The following is a 27084-nucleotide window of genomic DNA, read 5'->3' as shown; positions in this document are numbered from 1 at the left end:
GTCCTTTTCCGCAGAACTGCTGCCTAGCCATTCGGTCCCTAGTCTGTAGCTGTGCATTGGGTTCTTCCGTCCTAAGTGCAGGACCCTGCACTTATCCTTATTGAACCTCATCAGATTTCTTTTGGCCCAATCCTCCAATTTGTCTAGGTCCTTCTGTATCCTATCCCTCCCCTCCAGCGTATCTACCACTCCTCCCAGTTTAGTATCATCCGCAAATTTGCTGAGAGTGCAATCCACACCATCCTCCAGATCATTTATGAAGATATTGAACAAAACCGGCCCCAGGACCGACCCTTGGGGCACTCCACTTGATACCGGCTGCCAACTAGACATGGAGCCATTGATAACTACCCGTTGAGCCCGACAATCTAGCCAGCTTTCTACCCACCTTGTAATGCATTCATCCAGCCCATACTTCCTTAACTTGCTGACAAGAATACTGTGGGAGACCGTGTCAAAAGCTTTGCTAAAGTCAAGAAACAATACATCCACTGCTTTCCCTTCATCCACAGAACCAGTAATCTCATCATAGAAGGTGATTAGATTAGTCAGGCATGACCTTCCCTTGGTGAATCCATGCTGGCTGTTCCTGATCACTTTCCTCTCATGCAAGTGCTTCAGGATTGATTCTTTGAGGACCTGCTCCATGATTTTCCCAGGGACTGAAGTGAGGCTGACTGGCCTGTAGTTCCCAGGATCCTCCTTCTTCCCTTTTTTAAAGATTGGCACTACATTAGCCTTTTTCCAGTCATCCGGGACTTCCCCGGTTCGCCACGAGTTTTCAAAGATAATGGCCAATGGCTCTGCAATCACAGCCGCCAGTTCCTTCAGCACTCTCGGATGCAACTCGTCCGGCCCCATGGACTTGTGCACGTCCAGCTTTTCTAAATAGTCCCTAACCACCTCTATCTCCACAGAGGGCTGTCCATCTCTTCCCCATTTTGTGATGCCCAGCGTAGCAGTCTGGGAGCTGACCTTGTTAGTGAAAACAGAGGCAAAAAAAGCATTGAGTACATTAGCTTTTTCCACATCCTCTGTCACTAGTTTGCCTCCCTCATTCAGTAAGGGGCCCACACATTCCTTGGCTTTCTTCTTTTTGCCAACATACCTGAAGAAACCCTTCTTGTTACTCTTGACATCTCTGGCTAGCTGCAGCTCCAGGTGCGATTTGGCCCTCCTGATAACATTCCTACATGCCCGAGCAATATTTTTATACTCTTCCCTGGTCATATGTCCAACCTTCCACTTCTTGTAAGCTTCTTTTTTATGTTTAAGATCCGTTAAGATTTCACCATTAAGCCAAGCTGGTCACCTGCCATATTTACTATTCTTTCGACTCATTGGGATGGTTTGTCCCTGTAACCTCAACAGGGATTCCTTGAAATACAGCCAGCTCTCCTGGACTCCTTTCCCCTTCAAGTTAGTCCCCCAGGGGATCCAGAAGATGTCCACTTCTCTGGAGATCTTCTTCCATAGTTGATAGTATGATGAAGTCGTCATCTTACAGCAGGCATTTTATTTCTGAGTGATTAGTGGGAGGTTAGATTCAGGTCTGTAATATCATAAGTTATTTCTGCTTCTTTGTTAAAATTGGTCAATAATTGGTTTATTTATGAGATTTCTCTTGTTTTCAAATCAAAATAAATTATAAAGAAGCTATCACTGCATTTGCTTGGAGCCTGGTAGTTTCCAGGTCTGCACAATAAAAAGAGACAAGTCCCCTTATTCTTCTGAAGATACCATGTGACATTTGCTGTAATCTCCTGAAAGATTGTTGGAGTAATTAATTGAATCATAGATGAGATTTGGCAAGCTGTTAATCATGGAAAGGGAATCAGCAAGTCTCATTTTAGAGGTTTTAATGCATTGTCTCTGCTTTTCTTACTTCACTAATTTTTTCTTGTAATTTGATCCTAATGTCCAAAGCAAATGCAAGCAGGATAAAATAAGTTGTGTGAAACAACCTGCAAGCAAAATTCGCATGCATGTGCCAAAGCTGATGATCACAGCGCTATCGGGCAAGGAGTTTATTTTTAGCATGGACTTCTGACTTTCATGGTGTCTTTTACAGATCAAGATTCCTACACACACACACACACATTGCATCACTGTCCTCTGTTTAACTTTCTAGTCTAGACTGCTAAGAGTCCTAGTCACCTGTGGTTTTTGACCTGTATGTTCCAGGCAGCCATGTAGTTCTCTTCTTGGAGTTGAGTAAGGCATGGCACAACACATGTATCTTATGATGCTTGAATTTTATGAACCAATTGTGAGAGTAAAGGAGTGCTTCCATAATAACAGTAAGTACTCTGAAAATGTGGGCTTGGAAAAAATTGCTGTTCACTTTAGCAAATATTATCATGTCCTCAGTTCATGAGTCTGTTGTTTTGGGATAAGACCATCCAAGTTTTAGGTGGACTTTAGAAAGGATTAGCTATCATTAATAGCTATAACTTTTAGTATCTTTTAGATGCAAATGCAGAAATCAGCTGAATCATTTTATGAAGATTATAAAGACGTGATTATATTGCCCATTCTTCAAACAGTTCTTAAGGGAATGTGAGAATAGAAATCTTATATAACGTTTAAATAGATTGTTAGACATTAGTTAGGAAACCCTTTATTTTTAAAAGTATTATTTAATCTGTAAATTGCCAAATGTGCTTTTTAGGTCCTCCAGGTCCCCCTGGGGGGTTGAGAATAGAAGATATTAAAGACACTTCTGTGACACTTACTTGGAGTCGTGGAACAGACAATCATAGCCCTATTTCAAAGTACACTATCCAGTCAAAGACTTTTCTTTCTGAGGAATGGAAAGATGCCAAAACAGGTAAGGGTAGTATTAAACTAATAAAATCAATAGATTAACTTTTGACTCATCTTACATGTGCTTAATTTTATACATTCCTTACTGGACGACTAACAATATGTGAAGTTGAATACATAAGCCTTTCCGGGATCATGGCCTTATTCTTTAGAAAATATTTTATGTCAAAATACATTTCTTCAGCAAAACTGCTTATCTTAAACACTTCTAAATTCTGGGAATTAATATGAGCCAATCACATGCAGAGATTCTGCCCACCAAGTAAGTAGTGCAGATTCTCAACCATGAAAATATTTCTTTCCCACTCAGCACATTTAATTTTTGAATAATTTATTCTGGGTCTATAGAATTAACGTTTCATTCCTTTTGTTATGCCTAATCACACTCCTTTAATCAAATGGAATGTCTAAAATCTTTTTCTTGCGAGTTAGGTCATCACAAATTAATCTTTTGCCTGTCAAATATAATAGAATTTTAATAGTTCAGTTATAACTTTTCATCTAAGTTATGCTTTGATACCACAGTGATAGATGCCTTAGAAACATACCCAGCTTTATTGACCCCTAAATCCCATTAAGATCACTGGGAGTGTGAGCATTGCAGGACCAGGCCTATTCTAGAATGTATAGTAATATTTGTTGTTATATATTATTTTAACAATTAATATTAGTATATATGCCTTACCTTGCCATTCCCCTTCCCACCACACACATCCCACAAACTCATTCAACATTGACTCCCCTCCCAGCTAGGACCTTTCAAATCCCTCAGCTTCCTCCAAACCAAGGTGCTAACTTCTAATCAAACTCTATGTACCATTCCTGGATAGTTGACGGATCTTTCCATCTATGCCTGGCTAGCCCGTTGGCACTTACTTAACTTCGTATTTAACTTTCAGAACTGTGAGTGAAATTCCAGGATTATGAGCTTCAAAAGCATTTGATTGTTACATGAAATATAGTTGCATTCCAGCTTTCTCAGTGCATTATTCCATAGGAGAAATGTCCAGATGTCTCAAGGTCCGGTGTGCAATTATTGAGACTGCCTCCACCACTCATCCACTTGCAATTGCAATTTGTGATCTTGTAAAGGTTTATCCCAGATAATCTCATAGATTTCAATTCCTCATTCTCTGCCAGAACTGCTTGTACAAAAGAGAGAACCTGTTTTATAATGTAGTGTTCGTCTAGGTGGCTGATTACAAACAGAGAGGAGGGAGAAACCACAGAAACTCAGATTATTCTTTCAGCTGACTGCAAAATGTTTCTTTCTAAGCAGTCTCTTGTTTCATTTAGATCCTCCAAACATTGAAGGAAATATGGAGACCGCAAAGGTGATTGATTTAATCCCATGGATGGAATATGAATTCCGGATAACAGCAATGAATACTTTGGGGATAGGAGAACCTAGTATGCCATCACAAAGAATTAGAACAGAAGGAGCTGGTACGTAGACACAAATTGTTGAGATATCTTTAAATGCTTAAATGTTCTTTTTATTTTTCTACCTTTTCATTAATTTTGGTAGAAGCAGAGTGCAAAAAAGCATTTAAGTCCAAATGGAATGGTGTAACTAGTCATAATTGACTGTAGTAAATAATTATCAGATATCCTAGTGCCAACCGCAAAGTAGGCAACAAAATGAGCAGTCTTGACACCAAATGATACATTTACACTGTCTTTAATGACTGCTGTTTTTTACTAGCTCACTGCCATGGCTAGCTATGATCCCAAAGTCTGGAGAAGATTTTATGGTCTTTCACTCGCATCAGACTAACAAATCTCTTGCTTTGGGAGCTTAGACCATTTAATGGTATCTGTATGTTTTAAAGACACACTTCCTACAATAAGTTTATCCACAGACACATGTCCAGTTACTGGGCTAATCTCATCACGTACACTATAGAGCTGGCCAATCCGGCTCGGCCCGGTATTCCTGTTGGCTCTTTTAGTGCTCTCAGACTGGTCTCTTCCTGTTGTTTCCAGCCTGTTGCTTCTCTTCCCATTTATGGCAGACTTCTTGTCCTTCAGACTACAACCAGTGATGGACCCTCTGAAACTGGTGTGACTACTTGTTCCAGCAGCACTGCTTATAAACCAAACCATCCCTCCTGTCTGAGCTGCCGGCCCAAGGTTTTATGCCCCTACTCCTGGGTCAGCCTAATATCAGTTACAGAAAGAAGGGTAGGATTTCAGACTACTGGAATATTGACTTTCAACCCACGGCTAACATGAATCACTGGGCCCCTTTGGTCTGATTACCCAGTTCTTCTTGGTCCGGTAATAATTTCAGAAATAGAGAATGAGAGGATAAAACTCATTTCCAATTGTTACTGGTGGTTAGAGGGAAATTCTTGACAAGGAAGGAGGCCCTATCGCAGTACATTAGCTGTTGTCCAGTAGTAGTGAGAAATTACCCAAACAGACTTGTGTTATAGCTCTGACACTTGTATCCTCAGTTCTCCAAGAAACACAGACGTCATATAGAATGACTTACTCTTTTATTCATGTAAAAATATTAAATTAAATTAACAAAGAAGAGAAAAACAGCATGAAATTGCATTCATTGAGGATGTTTTCTTCTCCCGCCTTTCAGAGATCCTCTGCAGTATGTTTTAAATTAGTTAATTATTGTTTTTGTGCAGGAAGAATATATATATTTTTTTAAATCAGCAAATGTTCATTTGTTTCTTAGCTTGCTGTATTCTCATCATAAGACATGCCAGGATGTGTGTTTTACTGGATAATGCCACTTCCCTGTGATTGAAGGTTTGGTCTTGTGCCTTCTAATGCTGTGTCAAAGGCATGACATTATCCAACACAACACATGCCCCAGTCTGTCTAATTGCTTAATGTTAAGATCTCGGAGCACAGTTAAGCATATCCTGTAGGCTGGGACAGGTACATCATAAAATGAATTCTCCCAAATGAGGAATTAGATGCTGAATATATCATTCAAGATAATATATTCTGTTTTGACTGTCTGAAGGAGATAACAGCAGTGCTTTTAGAGCTAATGTGTCACTGCAAAAAGGTCTATATCCAGCAAGACTTCCATATCACTTTATCCACCTTAACAAACACTAGCTCCAGTTTGCAGCCCTGTTCTTTATCATTTTTAGAAGGCTGCTGTCCCATTACTTGAAGTTGAAATATATATTTGGAAAATAGATTAAATGTTTGTTCACTGCAAATTTTGCTAAGAATAACCAAAAGCAGAATCACCTTTAGTCTTTTAAAAATTAGATTGTTAGGGAGTAAGGAAGCATTGATTCGTCAGGTTAGTGGAGACAGGAAAGAAAAATCCACAAAACTGTAAAACCAAAGTGAACGGAAATTACTTCGAATAAACTTAGCTATTAGTGTCATATGTTTCCTTACTCCACAGCTGCATTTGGACAAGAGCCTAGGGATCTGAAAAATAAATGTGCACTTGCTTCTTGGAGTGCTGGCATACCATTCATATTTCTCTGCTGTTCTGAAGGGAGGGTGGAAACAACCCTCACATGTAGAGGGATTGTGATACTTAATGTACATCAATAGCCTTGTGCTGGGTTCATGAAACTTCTTTCAGTCTCCTCCCCAATTTAAAGAATGACATGCCCTCCCCTTTTGCATCAGGCCTTTAATATCTTTGGAAGATTCAGCTGGTTGTCTCGCTGCCTATGCAGAATGGAGGACAACTAGGAGCAGCATTTCTGCCCGTGGCATATTATGACTGGCACTTCTGGTGAATCTAAATGGACTGTTAATGCAGGCATTTATAGAAGTTTTATGGCATCAATCATGCATGCTGCTTAGAATACAAACCGAAGAATGTAATGCACTAACATGTTAATGGATAGGATCCCCTGTACTGAAGAAAGTGTATTTCTTAGCATGAGTTGGCACTTATTAGAGATCACTGGTGCCATCCCCCATCTGAATTTCCTGCTTAGAATCTCACGCTAATATGGGAACCAGACGCTATATGTGGCTTTTCAGTTTAATGTGTGTTGAATAGGACCCCTAAGGTATTAGGTATTTTCATTGCACAGCTTGGAACCAATGCTAGTATATTTTGATTATTTGATTATAAAGAACAGCTGCTCAATATGACACAGGATCAAACATTGCTACTAATCTGCTGTGCCATCTGAGTAATGGATAACACATTGCATAAGTTTAACTGTGGTATCTGACAATTGTCAGTGGCACAAACATCTCTGAACCTTCACTCTTTCTTCCATGTGCATATGGCCTTCATTTTAATGGCTGCTTTTAACTGCATGCTTGTTGTACATGTAATTAAGATAAGTTTAAATTAAAATCTGTTTATTTTGTTCAGTACCACTGAAATTACATAATGACTTCTTGGGGTTTTCCTGTTAGAAGACTAGCTATATATATTTTAGCTCCTAGACACTAAAATTCAATAAGTCTCTGCAACCAATTCATTTTAGGAAAATGAAGGTTCGGCACTTCTCCATTTAATTGAGTTGTATTAATAAATATATTAGTCCCAGTCATCCCTTGCATTGCACTTTGGGTCGCCATTTACACCTGTGCTAAGTGAGCACAAAGTGGGTGTCAGAGGCTACCGATATGATTTGGGCTGCTTGATCTTTCAAACTTACAAGTCATCTCAATGCTAGTTTTTGAATTTCATTGTCTTCCTTTCAAAAGAAAACATTAAAAATGGGAAAAAATAAAGTTCCTACCTGGCCTTGTATAAGGCACCAGTTGGCCAGCTGTTTAAATAGGGGAGAGCGCTAGCCTTGTCGAGTAAAGTCTTGTGTCATTCTGTGTGCAACTTGCATCTTACAAAGTAGTAGAAAAAATGTGATGTATGATAATAACATGTATTACTTGAGAAAAAACTATGTGATCATGTAGTTAAGTACAGAAAATTCCTCACTTAAACTCATCCTGGTTAACGTTGTTTCGTTGTTACGTTGCTGATCAATTAGGGAACATGCTCGTTTAAAGTTGCACAATGCTCCCTTATAACGTTGTTTGGCAACCGCCTGCTTTGTTCACTGCTTTCAGGAAGCCCCCCATCAGCTCCCCAGTGTGGACCGGAAGCCCCCCATCAGCTCCCTGCTCCCCTAAGTTCCCTGTGTGGCAGCCACCCAGCAGGCTATCACTTGTCGGCAGTTCAGCTGTCCCTCCCCCCACTCCCATGTGCTGCTCCTGCCCTCTGCCTTGGAGCTACTCCTGGGAGCCTCCTGCTTGCTTTGTGGGGGGGGAGAAAGGAGGGTTAATGTCAGGATGTCCCCCTCCCACCTGCTTCTGCCCCCTGCTTACCCCTTCTCCATATAGAGCAGGGTGAGGACATGGCAGGGCTCAGGAGGAAGAGAGCTTGCTGGCCGCAGCTCCTATCTCACTTCCTGATATACTTAAAAAGGCAATGTACTTAGAGTGGTGTCAGTGTACTTAAAGGGGCAATGCGCATCTCTCTCTCACACACACACAGGGTGTATGTCTCTGTCTGCCATGCTGTCTCCCCTCCCTCCATTTGTGCTGCCTTGTAGAGTGTGAGGCTACATTAACAACAATGTGTTAACCCTTGAGGCTCAGCCAAATGCTAGTTCATCATTTAGCAGTAAGGCGTTCCCTGGGAAATATCCCACCTTCTTCCACCCTCTAACTTCACCACCTCAACCAAGCTTCACAATCATCATTGCTGTGTACAGTATTACATTATTTGTTTAAAACTTATACTCTGTGTGTGTGTGTGTGTATATATATATATATTTGTCTGGTGAAAAAAATTTCCCTGGAACCTAACCCCCCCCCATTTACATTAATTCTTATGGAGAAATTGGATTCGCTTAACATTGTTTTGCTTAAAGTAGCATTTTTCAGGAACATAACTACAATATTAAGGGAGGAATTACTGTATGTCATAATGCACATGCACTGGGAGCATATTTAAGGTTGTATGGGCAACCTTAACTGTCATTTCTTAACTTCAGAGTGCTTAACTGTGCAACCTATTAATGAAAGACCACAGGTGGATATACAAACAAGGGGCAGGAGCAGACAAGATAACAATGAAATTATCATTTTTAGTCCAATAAGAACTACCAATTGCCTCTCTTTTGGAAAGTGTTTTGCAGTCATCGTGGCAGAGATGAGTTTCAAGGAACCTTCCTTACCAGGTCCATGGGAGGAAGGAGCCTGCACATCTTAAGAACTACCTTGCTTTTACCCCAACTATATTCAGTGGGAATTGAGGGCTGTCAGTGTCACACAAGTGAAAATAAAGGAGTAAATTATAATGGAAATGGTAGGAACTTCCTGTTTTTTACCATGGTGCTGCCCAGATATTAAATTTTAGCAGATTTTTTTTCAAAGTATACAATATCAGTCTTCAATTTCCAGATTTCTAAATGAAACATAAAAATACAATATATACAATCAGAAGTTTAATTTACTTTGAGTACTGGAGCCTTAAGTCCCAATCCTCCACCCACTCAGATCAATGGTAGTTTGCCATTGACCTGAATGAGAACAGAACTAAGGTCCCTGTCCTGTAGAGACTTATCCATGTGCTTAACTCTATGTATAGTGAATAAATCCATTGACATCAGTGGGCTATTCACAGAGTGTGTAAAATGAAGCATGTGTTTAAGTCTTTGTTGAATGGAGGCATAAGTCTTTAAAGACCACACAGTGAGCAAAGATAAGAATAATAAAATGCTTTTCTCCTCAGATCTATGAAGGGCGTGTTCAGTTTCTGAATATCCAATTTAAAAAGTAAAGTGAACATGGCCAAAATCAGGAAAGAGTTATTACCAGCAGTGCCTAGTTACCATAACTGGAGAGAACTGGCACTTTTCCTGTGGCAAAAACTATACGTTAGTCTTGGCAAGACCACAGACTCTCATAGCTATTACAGGCTATCATTATTGTAATTGTGTGGGCCATATGGGCTCATTGGCACTGCTAGTAATTAATGGTTCTCTCTTGAATGAGAGCTCTGAAGTCTGAGAAAATGTTGCTTGTCTTTTCTGTTATTCCAGCTCCTAATGTGGCTCCTTCTGATGTTGGAGGAGGGGGTGGGAGTAACCGAGAGCTGACAATAACATGGGTGGTGAGTATCAAAATGAAACTGCATTGATTATGTGCTGTGCTGGATATGCAGCGTCTGATCCTCTTCCCACTGAAGTCAGTGGAAGTTTTGCCATTGACTGCAGAGAAGGCAGGGTTGGGCCCACAGTAAGTAAGTTTGCAGTCTTTGTCTTTTGAAATACATAAGAAGGAAGAGAAAATGTGTGCTTTTAGATTATTTATTTATCTTTATAAAATATAGCTTTAGGCACCTATCTGATGCTCTGGGCACATATTGCATAGATTAAAACACAGAAGCAGAGTCTAAGATACTAGATTAATTTATTAGAACTTCAAAAGGAGCATTTGGATTTTGACTTAAATTTTACTTTGGATCAAGTATTATTCTAATTTTGAAGCCCACAACCCAAACAGTAAGCAGGTTCACTTAAATGTTTTAACAGCTACATTGCTGAACTCTTTAGCTTTAATTATGGGCTCTTCTCACATCACACACTTACCTGCAACTGGAGTGGAATGCAGAGTTGGAGAATGACACTGAGTGTTAGAAAAGCTTCACAGTAAACAAAGCTTTTTGTAAATTGCAGACACAATAAGTGGTGGCTGCATGATATTCTGTCTTTAGAAAGTCTACTGTAGGAATATGTAGTATTACGGTTTTCCTTCTGGGGCTGGAGCAATTCTTTGGAAAATTCCACCCACTGGAAAAAAAAAGTCTTCTGGAAATGCCCGGTCAATGAAATAGAGAGCCAGAGAAGTAAAGGTTGAAAACAGGGAATGAAGAGAAGAAAGGCAAGAAAATGGGAAGAAGGGAAAAAATGGAGCAGAAGAGGATAAGAAAGCAGGGGAGAGGAAGATCATATGTAAACTAAAGATGGATGGGATGGAAAGGAGAGCTGAGAAGTTAAGAAGAAGCTACAGAGGATGAAGTATGGGAAAGAAAGAAGTTCCTTCCTTGATATAGTAAAAGAAAGAGTTGTGGAAGTTTATACTTGCCTCCAGCAATCGGAGGCCACAAAGTTACACTTTTAAAAAGTAACCAAAGTTATCTTGCTGTCGTTGTCCCTTCTAGTCACTTGCCCAACATCATATGGAGAGTGAAAAATATAATCTTTGTTTCTTTAGGAATGGTTGATATGTCTGTCAGATGTAGCTCATACTGTATGTACCTCTACTACTAAGAATGCTTTCTCTTTGATTAATCAGTACGTAAAGCCTACTTAGGACTGACAGCATCTGCTTTATTGTCCTAGCAAGGATGCTCCTTTAAGAAAATACAGGTTTGTTTAAAAAAGTATGCATATTGCACCTGTGCGTGAGTGTGTATATGTGGAATGCTGTATTTTAGGGTTACTAAACCCCTTGGGAGGAGTCTGTCAACTGTGACAGTTATAACTAGCCACAAATTTGGGAGAAAGGTGTTTTTTGTACTTAAGTTTAAAAAAAGGAAACTTCAACATTCTGTAAAAATGGGTTTTCAAGATATCTTTCTCAATACCAGTAGACAGTCATTTAGACAATATACCATTCCTATTATTTTCATTTTGTTTTTAATTGCTCTTTGAATAGAGAGAATCAAATAAAAACACATGCAAAGCACAGTTGAGCAAGACAGATTAGTTTTAAAATATTGACATACACACTGTTGTCTCAGAGAAAGATTAAGAATGATACATTTTGCACTGCATGTAAAGACCTGTATTCATGGCAGTGCTGGCATCAGGGAGACTTGCATAATTGCAAGCTATGACTAAATTTTAAAAAAAATTATGACCAGGAGGATAATGACTAATGCAAGATCTGAAATCTAAGATCATTTAGTTCTTTCTAATGGCCCCAAATAGATTTATATTCCAATTATTTCTCTTAGCGAATGTCAGTTTTTCCAGCAGTTCTGTAATAGGTAGTTCATTTAACCATTAAAACTAGGTGGGCAGAGTTTCTATTTCTCAGGAATATCCAACTTTCCACTAGCATAACTATCAAGGGGTGTTTTTTTTCCTATTAAGGTTAGATTTGCTGTGCCCACCTGACATAGCACAGCGTGACTTAGGTAAGGGTATTTGTTCCCAGAAATGTACTCACATTTGCATATACTATTCCAATAATGTCATAATTAATAGCACGAGAACCAAATATGAGACAGGGTATATGGCTGCCAACACCTATAGCATTTTCTGATTCATAATCTCGGCTTGTGTGAGATATTCAGGGATCCAGCCAGAGCTCTTCGAGATCTTGTTTCAAAGGAAGTGCAGAGGTGGAGGACTAGAAGTGGTCTTTCATTTGGCCATAGCCTTTCTCCATTTCTCTTCATGGACAGCCTTTCCCATTCTCTTTTGAGGGCTAGAATTGGTGGATATTGCCTGGCGTTCAGCAATGTATAGCTACTTATTTCAACGTAACATTTATGCTGACCATCTGATCGTAAAAGAGGAACTGGACAATATGATATCAGAGTGGGCATCTGTGTTTGAAGGTAAACACAAAAAACCCGAACATTATGAAAGTAGAGAAGGGGGAAGAAGAGCTGTTGATTGACGCTGCAGGAGCAGAAGAAAATTTGTGTACTTGGGAAGTACACTTAGTGCCATCGGAGAGATCTGTAGAATTGAAAGGAAGAACCCAATGTGAAAAAAATGTGGCAGGAGTACTGTGGGACCAAAGATTAAGCAACAAACTGAAAGGAAAAGAGTATGCTCCGTGTGTTCGTCCCTGCCTGCTCTATGGTTTGGAAATAGTGGGTCTTACGAAGTTGGGAAAAAAGAAGATACAAGTAGGAGAAAATAATAAATGGAGGAGCATGGCAACAAGCAGATGGTAAACAGAGGGGGCAGGGAAGAAATCATGGGCATGATGAACTTGGGACTTCCAGTGATAGATAGGCTGGAGAGTGCACGTGTGATAAGAATGGGAGAAGAATGAGCAGCAAAGAAAGCGGAAGCAAGAGAGAGGACAGCAAGAAAGCATGTGGAAGACTGAGGATACAAAGGAAAGACTTTGTCAAGTGTAGTTTGAAACAAAAAGGTCTGGAACCCTAAGACCTACGAACCTGTGCAATGGACTAGAAGGACTGGTGAAGAATTGTGGACATTTCCAACTACAAGTACACAGGAAAAGGAGTCAAGAAGTGAAGTGATGTATTATTAAAGTTCTTCAAATAGCCTGTGGAAAATGCAGTCTCACACTTTCTCTCTCTCATTTGGGGAGAAGATGAAGGAACGAAGATCCCATCTGGTCCTGGTTTATTATATCTGAAATGCTACAAGGATGAAGATACTGTACATGCTAACAGCTAACAGTGGTAACCCAAGACAGGGAATAAAAAAACAAAGCATGGCACTCTTTCCATGTTTCAGAATTAAAACAAATTTCAGAATCTCAAAATCTTCCATAAAATAGAATTTGTGTTTTCTGCCCATTCCATTTAAAACTATTTTTAATTCTAAAAAATCTGACCCAGAGTGTCCATTGAGTAGATGATATAGTAATGGACAGCAGTGTAAAACCTGAACATAATATATTCCCAGCTGTTACAATGCTGCAGGTCCATTGCTCCTCACATCAGCCCTTGCATGGATGTTCTATGCAGGAGAGACTCTGATGGGTTTGGAGGGCAAAAAAGGGTGGAGCAGGGGGCTACTCTCAAAGACATCAGCCTCTGCTCAGCCTTCAGGTTCACACAGAAATCAAATAAATGGTAAATAAAGCTTGTAGCTCTATTAATCTGAGTCTGCTCCATGTCTGTTGCTGAACAGCCAGAGGAAGAACCCAGCCAATGGCAATAGGATCCTGTCTCTTTACATCTAGAATGATCGGAGTCTCTACTTCAGAATCCATGGACGGTCGCCTTGGATAAGTCTTCCAGAAGTGTTACCCCGATTCAGCCAGAAGCATCGCTGATCAGTGACATGAGTAGGGCCCAACAGGGTGCCATAAAGATGATGGATGGTAGTCCATGTGGGTCTGAGGAATGTGTGAAGTCTTTAGGGAGTGAAAGTCTGGCAACACTGATGCTAAAGCAGTTGAATGGATAGCACATTACCTGCTCTAACTGAGAATTTGCCATTACCCCTTAGTATGGGAAATAAATTATTATAAGGATATTTGTGATATAATGGCAGGTATGAATCCATTATTAATTGTTTGTGTCTGGAGCCTGTGATGACATCTGTGAGCTACACACTCACTCTCTCTGTCCTTCTCACACATGCACGCACACACAGAGTCTGTGTTACATACTCATTGTCACTCATCATTTCTTAAAAAGGTATCTTTTGCTGGCTTCAGCTGAATATAGTTTTAGAACAAAATCATCTTAGCCTTCTCTAGTTGGAGACAGCATGACATGCATTTCTGTAGTACTGGATCAAAAGCAAAAGTTGAACTTGAATCTTATTATTACCAGATGTAGTCAGTGATGGAGATGGTGTACTTTTGAAGTGGATGGAAGCAAATCAGAGAATGTAATTTCAATGCAATATTTTTGCAATTTATATGTGGATAAATATTTTTAAACTTCTAATTAGTGATCCACTGGTTAACCATAAAATGTTAATTCTTAGTCTTTTGTCTCTTCAGCCTTTGTCAAGAGAGTACCACTTTGGCAAGAATTTTGGTTACATAGTAGCCTTTAAACCATTCGGTGAAAAGGAATGGAGAAGAGTTACAGTTACCAATCCTGATATTGGCCGATATGTGCACAAAGATGACTCTCTGCCCCCCTCAACAAAGTTTCAAGTAAAAGTGAAAGCATTTAACAACAAAGGGGATGGACCATTCAGCCTTGTTGCCATCATTTATTCAGCACAAGATGGTGAGTAAAGTTTACATATTAAAATCTACAATAAGGGCCTGATCCAGCACTAACAAAGTAAAGGGGACCAGGATCAAGGGAAGTGAAATTAACTGTAGCAGGATTCAGCAGGAAGTACCTTCAATGAATAGGGTCATTCTTGGCCATCACTCCTGAACTTCTTACTCACGCAAAACTCCCATGAGAGTTTGTCTAAGAGTATGTCTATGCTGTATACAGCTGGGATTGTGCTTCCCAGTGCAGGTAGACTGACAGATGCCAGCTCTGCTTGTGCTAGCATGCTAAAAATGGCAGTGGGGCCATGGGCAGCGGCTTGAGCTAGTTGCCTAAGTACCTATCCAGTGGGCTGCATGAGATTGTACTTGGGCAGCTAGCCTCAGTCCCTGCCTGCGCCGCAGCCATACTGCTATTTTTAGCATCTAGTTTAAGCAGAGCTAGCGCATGTCTGTCTATCTGCCCTGGGAAGCATACTACTAGACATACCCCACATGAAGAACTGTAGGACAGTGCCCATGATGGGCAGAATAGCACTGCATGGTAACTTGTTTTCTGAACTAACAACCTACTGTTACTCACACCTTCTTGTCAACTGTCTGAAATAGGCCACTCTCATTACCACTTCAAAAGTTATTTTTCCTCCCTTGGTATCCTGCTGTGAATTGAATTGTCTCATTAGACTAACCTCACACTTGGTAAGGCAATTCATATCTTTTCATGTATTTATACCTGCTCCTGTATTTTCCACTCCATGCATCTGATGAAGTGGGTTCTAGCCCACGAAAGCTTATGCCCAAATAAATCTATTAGTCTCTAAGGTGCCACAAGGACTCCTCGTTGTTTTAACCCACAAAGAAATTCACATAGCAAATACCCATTCTGAACCTTTGTACAGCTAGTTAAAAACAAATGATTTGGGGAATTGGGAAAAAGAAGTGCCTCCTTCCACATTTGTTGTATCACAATGCCATGTTTCAGACAACAGTCCTGTTTGGGTCATCCTCACCAATGCAGTATGATCGATACAGACACTGAAAGGTGAATTGTTATGTCTTGCTAAGGAAAACTAGAAAATAAGTACTCAAATTAAATTTAAAATCATTCACTTTTAAAAAAGAAACCACTCTTGCTATCTTGTAATACACAGGTGAGTTTTTAGTGAGAATTACTGTCCAAAACTGTCTAGGACAGTTAGTGGCAAAGGATTTCAGATATTTCAGTTAATAAGATTGATATTCATAATTGAACTAATGGAAGCAAAAATGCTGTTCGTTACACTTTTTACATACGCTTTAGTAGTAGTCAGCTTTATTCTAAAATAAAGTAGGAGTATATTTTTTGCTCGTTAACTGGTGGTGGTAAATCCTATCAGTCTTAATATAACAGCTGTGGTATTTAAGCATACTACTGCAGAGGAATGATTAATTTGGTTAAGTTTTCAAGCCTGTTCAAATTCTAATACTTATTATAAATTAACTCTTCCATGCCCTTTTATTCCAGTTTAGACATTAAAGCAATCAGGTGAATAATTAAATGAAAACCCCTTTGACATTTGACTAAACCTTTTCCTTAATCCTTCCTGGAATTATTTCAAATTCAGCAATCTGCAGGATTTCAGTTAGAAATGTCATTTCCTATGCTGAGTGGAAGAAAGCATTAGAAAAAGGTAAACCTTAGAGCAGAATAATATGGGCAATAATGTATAACAAAAACATTACACTATAATGTCTGCTGCCAGAAATACAAAACAGAACTGTAAAGAATTGCTCAAATTTTTCATGTTGTAGAACAGAATCTGCTTCACCAAAACAGAACTCCAGCTATTGAAATGAGAGCAAAGAGCCAAGAGGTGGGACCAGATAACAAGGCCACATTCTCACACTTCAGACTCCATTCTCATCTCAGTGTACTTCACAGATTTATGCTTGTACCTCCCATTAACACTAATGGGAACTTTGTATACAAATCGTCCACACAGAGAGAGAAACATAGAATAGACCCTTTTGTTTCTTATGTTAATTGAGGGTCCACACTAGCAACACTTAGCTAATGTGATTAATACTGATCCTAGTTATCAGAAAAGTGTACCTTAGGATATCATCTTTAACAGCCGCTGCAGGAAAAGAATGATTATTGTTATAATAGTGTAAATGAATTAATATGTTGCTGATACCCAATTAGCATTTCAGTATCCCTTCATTTCTAAGAACATTGTCCACATCTGACTTGTAAGTTTCCAGGCCTGTTAGTGAAGTGCTAAATGTGTTTCTTCTAGAAAAAAAAAACTATTACAAGCAAAAATTAATACTAGGAACATTAAACATGCACCTGCAACTTAATTGAGTTATAGGAACATTAAACATGCACCTGCAAGTTAATTGAGTTGTATATGTAAACTGCCTATATGATAGCAGCAAAATTGTGTTGTTTTCTGAGTTCAGCTATTTAATAGAGCCATCATGCATGTGTGACCAAACACTTTGGGAGCAGCAAGCAGGTGTAGCTCCAGAAAAATCAGAGAAAAGCAAACGAACAGTAGTACTGACTTTTAGAAAATGAAAGAAAAATAATCTTGGTAGTTGCCACCCAGCAAAATAACTGCACCTGCACAGAGAAACACTAAGGGTATGTCTACACTACGGAATAAGGTTGAATTTATAGAAGTCGTTTTTTTAGAAATCGGTTTTATATATTCGAGTGTGTGTCCCCACAGAAAATGCTCTAAGCACATTAAGTGCATTAGCTCGGCGGAGTGCTTCCACAGTACCGAGGCAAGCGTCGACTTCCGGAGCGTTGCACTGTGGGTAGCGATCTCACAGTTCCCGCAGTCTCCGCTGCCCATTGGAATTCTGGGTTGAGATCCTAATGCCTGATGGGGCTAAACCATTGTTGCGGGTGGTTCTGGGTACATATCGTCAGGCCCCCCGTTCCCTCCCTCCCTCCGTGAAAGCAAGGGCAGACAATCATTTCGCGCCTTTTTTCCTGAGTTACCTGTGCAGACGCCATACCCCGGCAAGCATGGAGCCCGCTCAGGTAACCGTCACCGTATATCTCCTGGGTGCTGGCAGACGCGGTATGGCATCGCTACACAGTAGCAGCAACCCATTGCCTTCTGGCAGTAGACGGTGCAGTACGACTGGTAGCCGTCCTCGTCGTGTCCGAGGTGCTCCTGGCCATGTCAGCTGGGAGCGCCTGGGCAGACATGGGCGCAGGGACTAAATTTGGAGTGACTTGACCAGGTCATTCTCTTTAGTCCTGCAGTCAGTCCTATTGAACCGTCTTATGGTGAGCAGGCAGGCGATACGGATTGCTAGCAGTCGTACTGTACCATCTTCTGCCGGGCAGGCAAGAGATGAGGATGGCTAGCAGTCGTATTGTACCATCTTCTGCCGGGCAGGCAAGAGATGAGGATGGCTAGCAGTCGTACTGCACCATCTTCTGCTGAGCAGCCATGAGATGTGGATGGCATGCAGTCCTTCTGCACCATCTGCTGCCAGCCAAAGATGTAAAAGATAGATGGAGTGGATCAAAACAAGAAATAGACCAGATTTGTTTTGTACTCATTTGCCTCCTCCCCTGTCTAGGGGACTCATTCCTCTAGGTCACATGCAGTCACTCACAGAGAAGGTGCAGCGAGGTAAATCTAGCCATGTATCAATCAGAGGCCAGGCTAACCTCCTTGTTCCAATAAGAACAATAACTTAGGTGCACCATTTCTTATTGGAACTCTCCGAGAAGTCCTGCCTGAAATACTCCTTGATGTAAAGCCACCCCCTTTGTTGATTTTAGCTCCCTGAAGCCAACCCTGTAAGCCGTGTCGTCAGTTGCCCCTCCCTCCATCAGAGCAACGGCAGACAATCGTTCCGCACCTTTTTTCTGTGCGGACGCCACACCAAGGCAAGCATGGAGGCCGCTCAGCTCACTTTGGCAATTAGGAGCACATTAAACACCACACGCATTATCCAGCAGTATATGCAGTACCAGAACCTGGCAAAGCGATACTGGGCGAGGAGGCAACATCAGTGCGGTCATGTGAGTGATCAGAACATGGACACAGATTTCTCTGAAAGCATGGGCCCTGACAAATGCATGCATCATGGTGCTAATGGGGCAGGTTCATGCTGTGGAACGCCGATTCTGGGCTCGGGAAACAAGCACAGACTGGTGGGACCGCATAGTGTTGCAGGTCTGGGACGATTCCCAGTGGCTGCAAAACTTTCGCATGCGTAAGGGCACTTTCATGGAACTTTGTGACTTGCTTTCCCCTGCCCTGAGGCGCATGAATACCAAGATGAGAGCAGCCCTCACAGTTGAGAAGCAAGTGGCGATAGCCCTGTGGAAGCTTGCAACGCCAGACAGCTACCGGTCAGTTGGGAATCAATTTGGAGTGGGCAAATCTACTGTTGATGCAAGTAGACCACACAATCAAAGATCTGCTGATATCAAGGGTGGTGACCCTGGGAAATGTGCAGGTCATAGTGGATGGCTTTGCTGCAATGGGATTCCCTAACTGTGGTGGGGCCATAGACGGAACTCATATCCCTATCTTGGCACTGGAGCACCAAGCCGCCGAGTACATAAACCGCAAGGGGTACTTTTCAATAGTGCTGCAAGCTCTGGTGGATCACAAGGGACGTTTCACCAACATCAACGTGGGATGTCCAGGAAAGGTACATGACGCTCGCATCTTCAGGAACTCTGGTCTGTTTCAAAAGCTGCAGGAAGGGACTTTATTCCCAGACCACAAAATAACTGTTGGGGGTGTTGAAATGCCTATACGTATCCTTGGGGACCCAGCCTACCCCTTAATGCCATGGCTCATGAAGCCGTACACAGGCAGCCTGGACAGTAGTCAGGAGCTGTTCAACTACAGCTGAGCAAGTGCAGAATGGTGGTAGAATGTGCATTTGGACATTTAAAGGCGCGCTGGCGCAGTTTACTGACTCGCTTAGACCTCAGCGAAACCAATATTCCCACTGTTATTACTGCTTGCTGTGTGCTCCACAATATCTGTGAGAGTAAGGGGGAGACGTTTATGGCGGGGTGGGAGGTTGAGGCTGGTTACGCGCAGCCAGACACCAGGGCGGTTAGAAGAGCACAGGAGGGCGCGGTACGCATCAGAGAAGCTTTGAAAACCAGTTTCATGACTGGCCAGGCTACGGTGTGAAAGTTCTGTTTGTTTCTCCTTGATGAAACCCCCCGCCCCTTGGTTCACTCTACTTCCCTGTAAGCTAACCACCCTCCCCTCCTCCCTTCGATCACCGCTTGCAGAGGCAATAAAGTCATTTTTGCTTCACATTCATGCATTCTTTACTTATTCATCACACAAATAGGGGGATGACTACCAAGGTAGCCCAGAGGGGTGGTGGAAGAGGGAAGGAAAATGCCACACAGCACTTTAAAAGTTTACAACTTTAAAATTTATTGAATGCCAGCCTTCTTTTTTTTGGGCAATCCTCTGTGGCGGAGTGGCTGGTTGGCCGGTGGCCCCCCCACCGCGTTCTTGGGCGTCTGGGTGTGGAGACTATGGAATTTGGGGAGGAGGGCGGTTGGTTACACAGGGGCTGTAGTGGCAGTCTGTGCTCCAGCTGCCTTTGCTGCAGCTCAGCCATACTGGTTTGATCCTCCAGCAGCCTCAGCATTGAATCCTGCCTCCTCTCATCACGCTGCCGCCGCATTTGAGCTTGAACCCTGTCTTCAGCCCGCCACTTACTCTCTTCAGCCCGCCACCTCTCCTCCCGGTCATTTTGTGCTTTCCTGCACTCTGACATTATTTGCCTCCACGCATTCGTCTGTGCTCTGTCAGTGTGGGAGGACAGCATGAGCTCAGAGAACATTTCATCTCAAGTGCGTTTTTCTTTCTTTCTAAGCTTCACTCGCCTCTGGGAAGGAGAAGATCCTGTGATCATTGAAACACATGCAGCTGGTGGAGAAAAAAAAAGGGACAGCGGTATTTAAAAAGACACATTTTATAAAACAGTGGCTACACTCTTTCAGGGTAAACCTTGCTGTTAACATTACATACATAACACATGTGCTTTCATTACTAGGTCGCATTTTGCCTCCCCCCACCGCGTGGCTACCCCCTCAACCCTCCCCCCTCCCTGTGGCTAACAGCGGGGAACATTTCTGTTTAGCCACAGGCAAACAGCCCAGCAGGAATGGGCTCCTCTGAGTGTCCCCTGAAGAAAAGCACTCTATTTCAACCAGGTGTCCATGAATTATATATCACTCTCCTAAGGATAACACAGAGAGAGAAAGAACGGATGTTGTTTGAACGCCAGCAAACATACACTGCAATGCTTTGTTGTACAATGATTCCTGAGTACGTGTTACTGGCCTGGAGTGGTAAAGTGTCCTACCATGAAGGAGGCAATAAGGCTGCCCTCCCCAGAAACCTTTTGCAAAGGCTTTGGGAGTACATCCAGGAGAACCGTGAATGCCAGGGCAAAGTAATCCTTTCACATGCTTGCTTTTAAACCATGTATAGTATTTTAAAAGGTACACTCACCGGAGGTCCCTTCTCCGCCTGCTGGGTCCAGGAGGCAGCCTTGGGTGGGTTCGGGGGGTACTGGCTCCAGGTCCAGGGTGAGAAACAGTTCCTGGCTGTCGGGAAAACCGGTTTCTCCGCTTGCTTGCTGTGAGCTATCTTCAACCTCATCATCATCATCATCATCATCTTCGTCCCCAAAACCTGCTTCCGTATTGCCTCCATCTCCATTGAAGGAGTCAAACAACACGGCTGGGGTAGTGGTGGCTGAACCCCCTAAAATGGCATGCAGCTCATCATAGAAGCGGCATGTTTGGGGCTCTGACCCGGAGCGGCCATTCGCCTCTCTGGTTTTCTGGTAGGCTTGCCTCAGCTCCTTCAGTTTCACGTGGCACTGCTTCGGGTCCCTGTTATGGCCTCTGTCCTTCATGCCCTGGGAGATTTTGACAAAGGTTTTGGCATTTCGAAAACTGGAACGGAGTTCTGATAGCACGGATTCCTCTCCCCACACAGCGATCAGATCCCATACCTCCCGTTCGGTCCATGCTGGAGCTGTTTTGCGATTCTGGGACTCCATCATGGTCACCTGTGCTGATGAGGTCTGCATGGTCACCTGCAGCTTGCCACGCTGGCCAAACAGGAAATGAGATTCAAAAGTTCGCGGTTCTTTTCCTGTCTACCTGGCCAGTGCATCTGAGTTGAGAGTGCTGTCCAGAGCGGCCACAATGGAGCACTCTGGGATAGCTCCCGGAGGCCAATACCGTCGAATTGTGTCCACAGTACCCCAAATTCGAGCCGGCAAGGCCAATTTAAGCGCTAATCCACTTGTCAGGGGTGGAGTAAGGAAATCGATTTTAAGAGCCCTTTAAGTCGAAATAAAGGGCTTCATCGTGTGGACGGGTGCAGGTTTACATCGATTTAATGCTGCTAAATTCGACCTAAAGTCCTAGTGTAGACCAGGGCTAAGTTTTCAAGGTCAAACTATACCCATTGCAGCCACTAAAGGGGCTGAGGTTACAAAGAAACTCCTTCCTTCCCTAGAGCACCAGGACAGAAGGGACCCAAACTTGCGCTGAGGGTGTCAGGGAGCTCCAAACATTGTCTACAACATTAGCTGCCCCAAAGGAGAATGCATCTGTGCACAGCCATGTCCCTGTCCACCCAGCACATCAATAAGCAGGGACTGCAGTGTAACCCAGCATACACCTTTCCAACAGGTGTAGCAAGAGGCAGTGCATACCATGTGTTCCTGAGATCCCTGTAGGCATTTGGACTTGTATAGTTGTGAAGATTCCCTGTAGCTCTACCCTGCACAGAGCCATATGGAGTTTACCCTCTCACTGCCCTGACAGCACCTAATTCCACAAAGTTTCCTTTATAGAATAACTGAACTATGAGCGATAAGCAGAATGTTTTTGGTAAAGAATATGTCTTGTGAGGCAAACTGAATTGCTTTTTTTTATTGGTAGAATTACAGAATTGGAAAATGACAAATGGAGTGGATGTCATGTATTTGAACTGTAATGTGAAAATGGAGTGTCTGCAAAAAAATTAGAGTGTAAATACCAAATAAGAAACAAAATTAGTATTATTGAAGGGGCCATAAATAAGCTTAAGAGGATTAAATATGAAAGGTAACATTTGGATTGTCTCATGAAGATAATCACTCTGACAGTAAGAACTATTTGGCCCAAGGGAAATGATGGAAGCCCTGTGACTTGGGCATTTAAATCTTGGGCATTGGACAAAGCACTACTAAATGGTAGAACGGGAAGCAATCTTGCATTGGCATGGAGATGGACAAGATAACCTGGTCTTTTCCATCTCTAATGTCTGCACAGCTATGATTCAGCAAATGAAAAGGTTACAGACAGTTAAGGGAACTTATCGAATGTGTTGCTAGAGATTGCAAAGCTACATAATCATGATCTGTACGTTCATTGCTACTGAGTTATGTGTTTTATCATAAAGCTATATATATGTCTAATTATAATCCTAGACATCTTTATTCATTTTAGTGCACTACTTTTATTCTGTGCTTCCATGTGTTTCATGCAAACATGTATGTAATGAAATTGCATTAGCACTAGTCACACTTAGTACTAAAACTTTAGATTGTGGTCTTTGTGCTTACTTAAATGTTTGTAGTTGAGAAAATAGCTGTAGTATCAGTGCATTTTTTTTAAAAAGTTATAAATTTGATTTATTAACTGTTAGTGAAAGACAATTAAGAAGAGTAACTTTGCACATAAGATTATTTTGTTACCTTAGATACTTCTCATAAGAAATGTAACTGATTTTTTTTTTCTGAATAGTGGCTGTTTTGATACATAGTTGACTTGATGCCCAGTTGGCAGATTAAATGTATGAAAGCTTTCCTGTGCTGAGGCAGCAGTGGCTGTCTGTTGCAACTTGTTTCAAAAGACCCATAAAAGAGGAACTGATCTTAGCTTGAAAAATTGAATCTTTCATAGATTATGTGGCCTGTTTATGCATTTTTACATTCATTAACTCCTTTTAAATGCAAGCAATAGAGTGAAATTGGCAGCTTCTTCTAACTAAACTAGCACCTATTGTTTTAGGCACTACAAGTTAATTTTTAAATAAAAAAAACTTTTCACATTAAAATGGTCTGAACTGTGCATTTGGCAATGCAAGGTCAGATTTTTAAAGTTAAGCACACATAAACATTTGCATGTGTCCAATTTACATGCACAAATACCTGATATGAATGCACCTGCGTGGTCAGTTAGACACACAACTAGCCCACTGCATCATAATTATCTGACTTGCATGCACATAATGTATGTTATATCTGCATGCATAAGAAACAAATAAATATTTGCATGCAATTGACTTTGAAAATGTAGCCTACAGTTTTTAATATGAGAAACACTATACAAGCTAAGTAAAAGATCACTGATTTTTTGGTTCTGTTTTTATTTGAGCCTATTTTTAGTTTATTAAACTTTCACTTTGGAACCTGCTAAAGCTAATAAATAATTAATATGGGCCTAATCCTGAGATCCTTACTCCACTTTTTCTCAGTCCTGTCTCAAACAAATACCCAGTGAAATTAGAGTTTACCTAAGTAAGAGCTAAGTAAAACAGGTTAAAGACCTCAGGACTTGGCCTTTTGAAAATGAGAAAATAATATGAAATATTACAATGAGAAAAGACCATGCAAGTAAATATAACAATGCACTTGATGGGATTGAATGTTTTCCATTTCCAGCTCCAAGTGAAAGGCCTAGAAATGTGAATGTAAAAGTCTTATCGTCTTCTGAAATCTCCGTTTCCTGGGAGCATGTTTTTGAGCAATCTGTTGAAGGATATCAGGTGAGCTCAGCAGTGACACTTATAAATATCTTCACATTCATTGAAACACAGTAATTGATTATGCACGGGCAATACACACTGTCACATTTAGCTCTTAATGCTCAGCATTAATTGATGTTTGCTGTACAAATTTGATTCTCTACCTATTAGATGTTTCATATAACATATAATTTTTTGATATTAAAATACAAGACTTTTGGTCAGATTCCCCTACTTGTGTAAGTTGAGATAGTTCCATAGAAATCTTCAGAACTCCATAGAAGAACTTTGCCAGTTTACACCAGTAAAGGATCTGGCCCATAAATGTCTCAAAATGTGTTCAGAATAAGTTTTGTGTGCAAATATTTGCTGTACACTGTAATGTCTTTGTCAGTGCAGAAACAGACTTGTAAGTAACGAATGGCCCCGAGAATTTATAGTACCTTGGAAACAGATGCTGCAGCCTGTATATAGTCAGTAGAAGATGCAGAATCCTGTGATTTTAATGTGCAGGGTGGAACGGGATTTGAGGGAGTCTGTCTGCATCTTCTGCTTGCCATCCAGCATTGGTGCACCCTACAAGAAGGAATGATTTGGGAACAGGGCAGGGCCACTGGGTCCACAACAACTCAAATCTACCAGCAAAACCTTTTCTTACTCTCCTGCAAAAAACGGGCACAACAGCTAGAGGGCTGTTTAGATGCAGAAGTGGTCATGGAGCAGCCCAGCAGAGAGTGGGTTTCTTCCTGCACATACACAGTAGCTGCTGGAGAACTCTGCTGCATACAGTCTGTTTACTTCAGCTGTGCTCTGAGAAAAGGATTTGGGTCTTACTAAGTTAATGACTTGCTTTGCAATTTTAATTGTCCGATGTATGATATTTACCTACATGCTGCAAAAAGAGCATGTGCAAATGCAGAATCAAGCCTCATAGAATGTGTCAATTAGAGGTGTCCGTTGCCCTGTGAATCCCAGTGGGGTGTTAATTCCAAGATCCACTGCTCTGGGGGCAGGCTCATCAACATCACCTCAGCAGAGGATTCTGTGTGTGTCCCAGCCTACCTACCCAAGCAGATGTACATCAGCTGTTGGGGGGAATATGGGTGGCCCCCCCTGCTGCTCATGATGGGAGAAGGAGGTATCATCCTACGGGGGAGGGGAGGAGGAACCTTTTCACTGCCAGTGAAGGGTAGTGGTGGAGCTACGGCATGGGGGCAGGATCACAGGACAGAGCTACAGGGAGGTCTCTGTCCTGAATTGTCTTAAACCAGGCCTGGAAGAGGGCTAATTTGGTCAAAGTAAAGTTGTTTAAAAACTGGAGTGCATACTCTCGGATTTTATTTATTTATTTATTTATTTATTTGCCTTATTGTACATTTCTAATACAATTTCTAAAAATCCCTAGTTAAATCAGAATACTTTCTCCTTTTCATTTTAATCCTTCACATTCCCTGAAAAATGCTCTCTAAAAGACCTGACTGGCACCATGTATTCAGGAGCCGAAGAGTTGGGGATACTGAGAGAAAAGTAAAAAGAAAAGGAGTACTTGTGGCACCTTAGAGAATAACCAATTTATTTGAGCATGAGCTTTCGTGAGCTACAGCTCACTTCACCAGCTGCAACGCAGCATCACGAAAGCTTATGCTCAAATAAATTGGTTAGTCTCTAAGGTGCCACAAGTACTCCTTTTCTTTTTGCGAATAACACGGCTGTTACTCTGAAACCTGAGAGAAAAGTAGTTGAAGGCATTTTACCTGTGATACTAGCCTTTTCACACCAGGAGGAGTCAGGTTTTCTTGACACTAATGCAAGCTCTCATGACTACTGCACTAGCAGTGATGAGTGTGAACTGATAAATTTTGCCATTACTCAGCTCAGACCTAAATGAAAGCTAAAATATGAACTACCTCCCTCCATACAGAGAATGCAAGATTTATGAGTTCTTGTCATCTAATCTTGAAAAAAAAGCTGCTCAGTACATACAGTTCTAGTGGGTATTTATATTTCCTGCTTCTTACATGTAGTAAATGTATTGTTTGGCCTTTATTATATGGGTTTATGGTTATGAAACTGTTTTGTGGGTTTTTTTTTTAACTAGGCACTAAGTCTCCTTGCTAATATCAATAAAGTATATTAAATGAGTAAAATAAAATAGGATTTTGTAGCTTTAGTCATATTTCTTGGAAACGACATAGATAAATATGAAAGATTTGGTTGCAAATTCCATGATTCTAGTACTTAAGCTTTATTGCTGCTTTATTTTGTAGCATACTTGTGTTGTGCAACTGGCCACCATAAAATATTTGTTCTGTTATTATAAAGAATATTTCTATACTCTTTTTCATGTCAAACCCAGACAAGGATTATATAGGACTTCTTTCTTGATAGTTGTAAAAATCTCTCTCCCATGCTTACAAAGGGTTAGGTTTTCTGCTGTGCAGTATCATCTGGGCACACCAGAGGCACGGGACCACAAGGGTGTTTCCCTGAACCTAAGGATTTGCAGGCTGTGCTCATCTATGATGGCATGCAATGGCCCCCCACTGGGCCAGAGATTATCAGACAACCCCCTCCTCAGTCT

General features: G+C 41.4%; 1 protein-coding gene across 1 annotated transcript in view; it reads left to right on the top strand.

Moving 5' to 3' along the window:
* Positions 1–27084, top strand: part of CNTN1 (contactin 1) — a 448663-nt gene that overhangs the window by 359664 nt on the left and 61915 nt on the right. Inside the window, exons 16-20 of the mRNA XM_048836059.2 lie at positions 2672–2830; positions 4123–4272; positions 9834–9904; positions 14464–14698; positions 24421–24524. Coding sequence (XP_048692016.2) covers positions 2672–2830; positions 4123–4272; positions 9834–9904; positions 14464–14698; positions 24421–24524 — 719 coding nt within the window. The remainder of the gene's footprint in view (positions 1–2671; positions 2831–4122; positions 4273–9833; positions 9905–14463; positions 14699–24420; positions 24525–27084) is intronic.

Source organism: Caretta caretta, chromosome 1 (assembly GCF_965140235.1).
Source record: "Caretta caretta isolate rCarCar2 chromosome 1, rCarCar1.hap1, whole genome shotgun sequence".
NCBI classification, from domain to species: domain Eukaryota; kingdom Metazoa; phylum Chordata; order Testudines; family Cheloniidae; genus Caretta; species Caretta caretta.
Note: the sequence above shows the minus strand (reverse complement) of the source record. Positions and strands in the feature narration are given on the sequence as shown.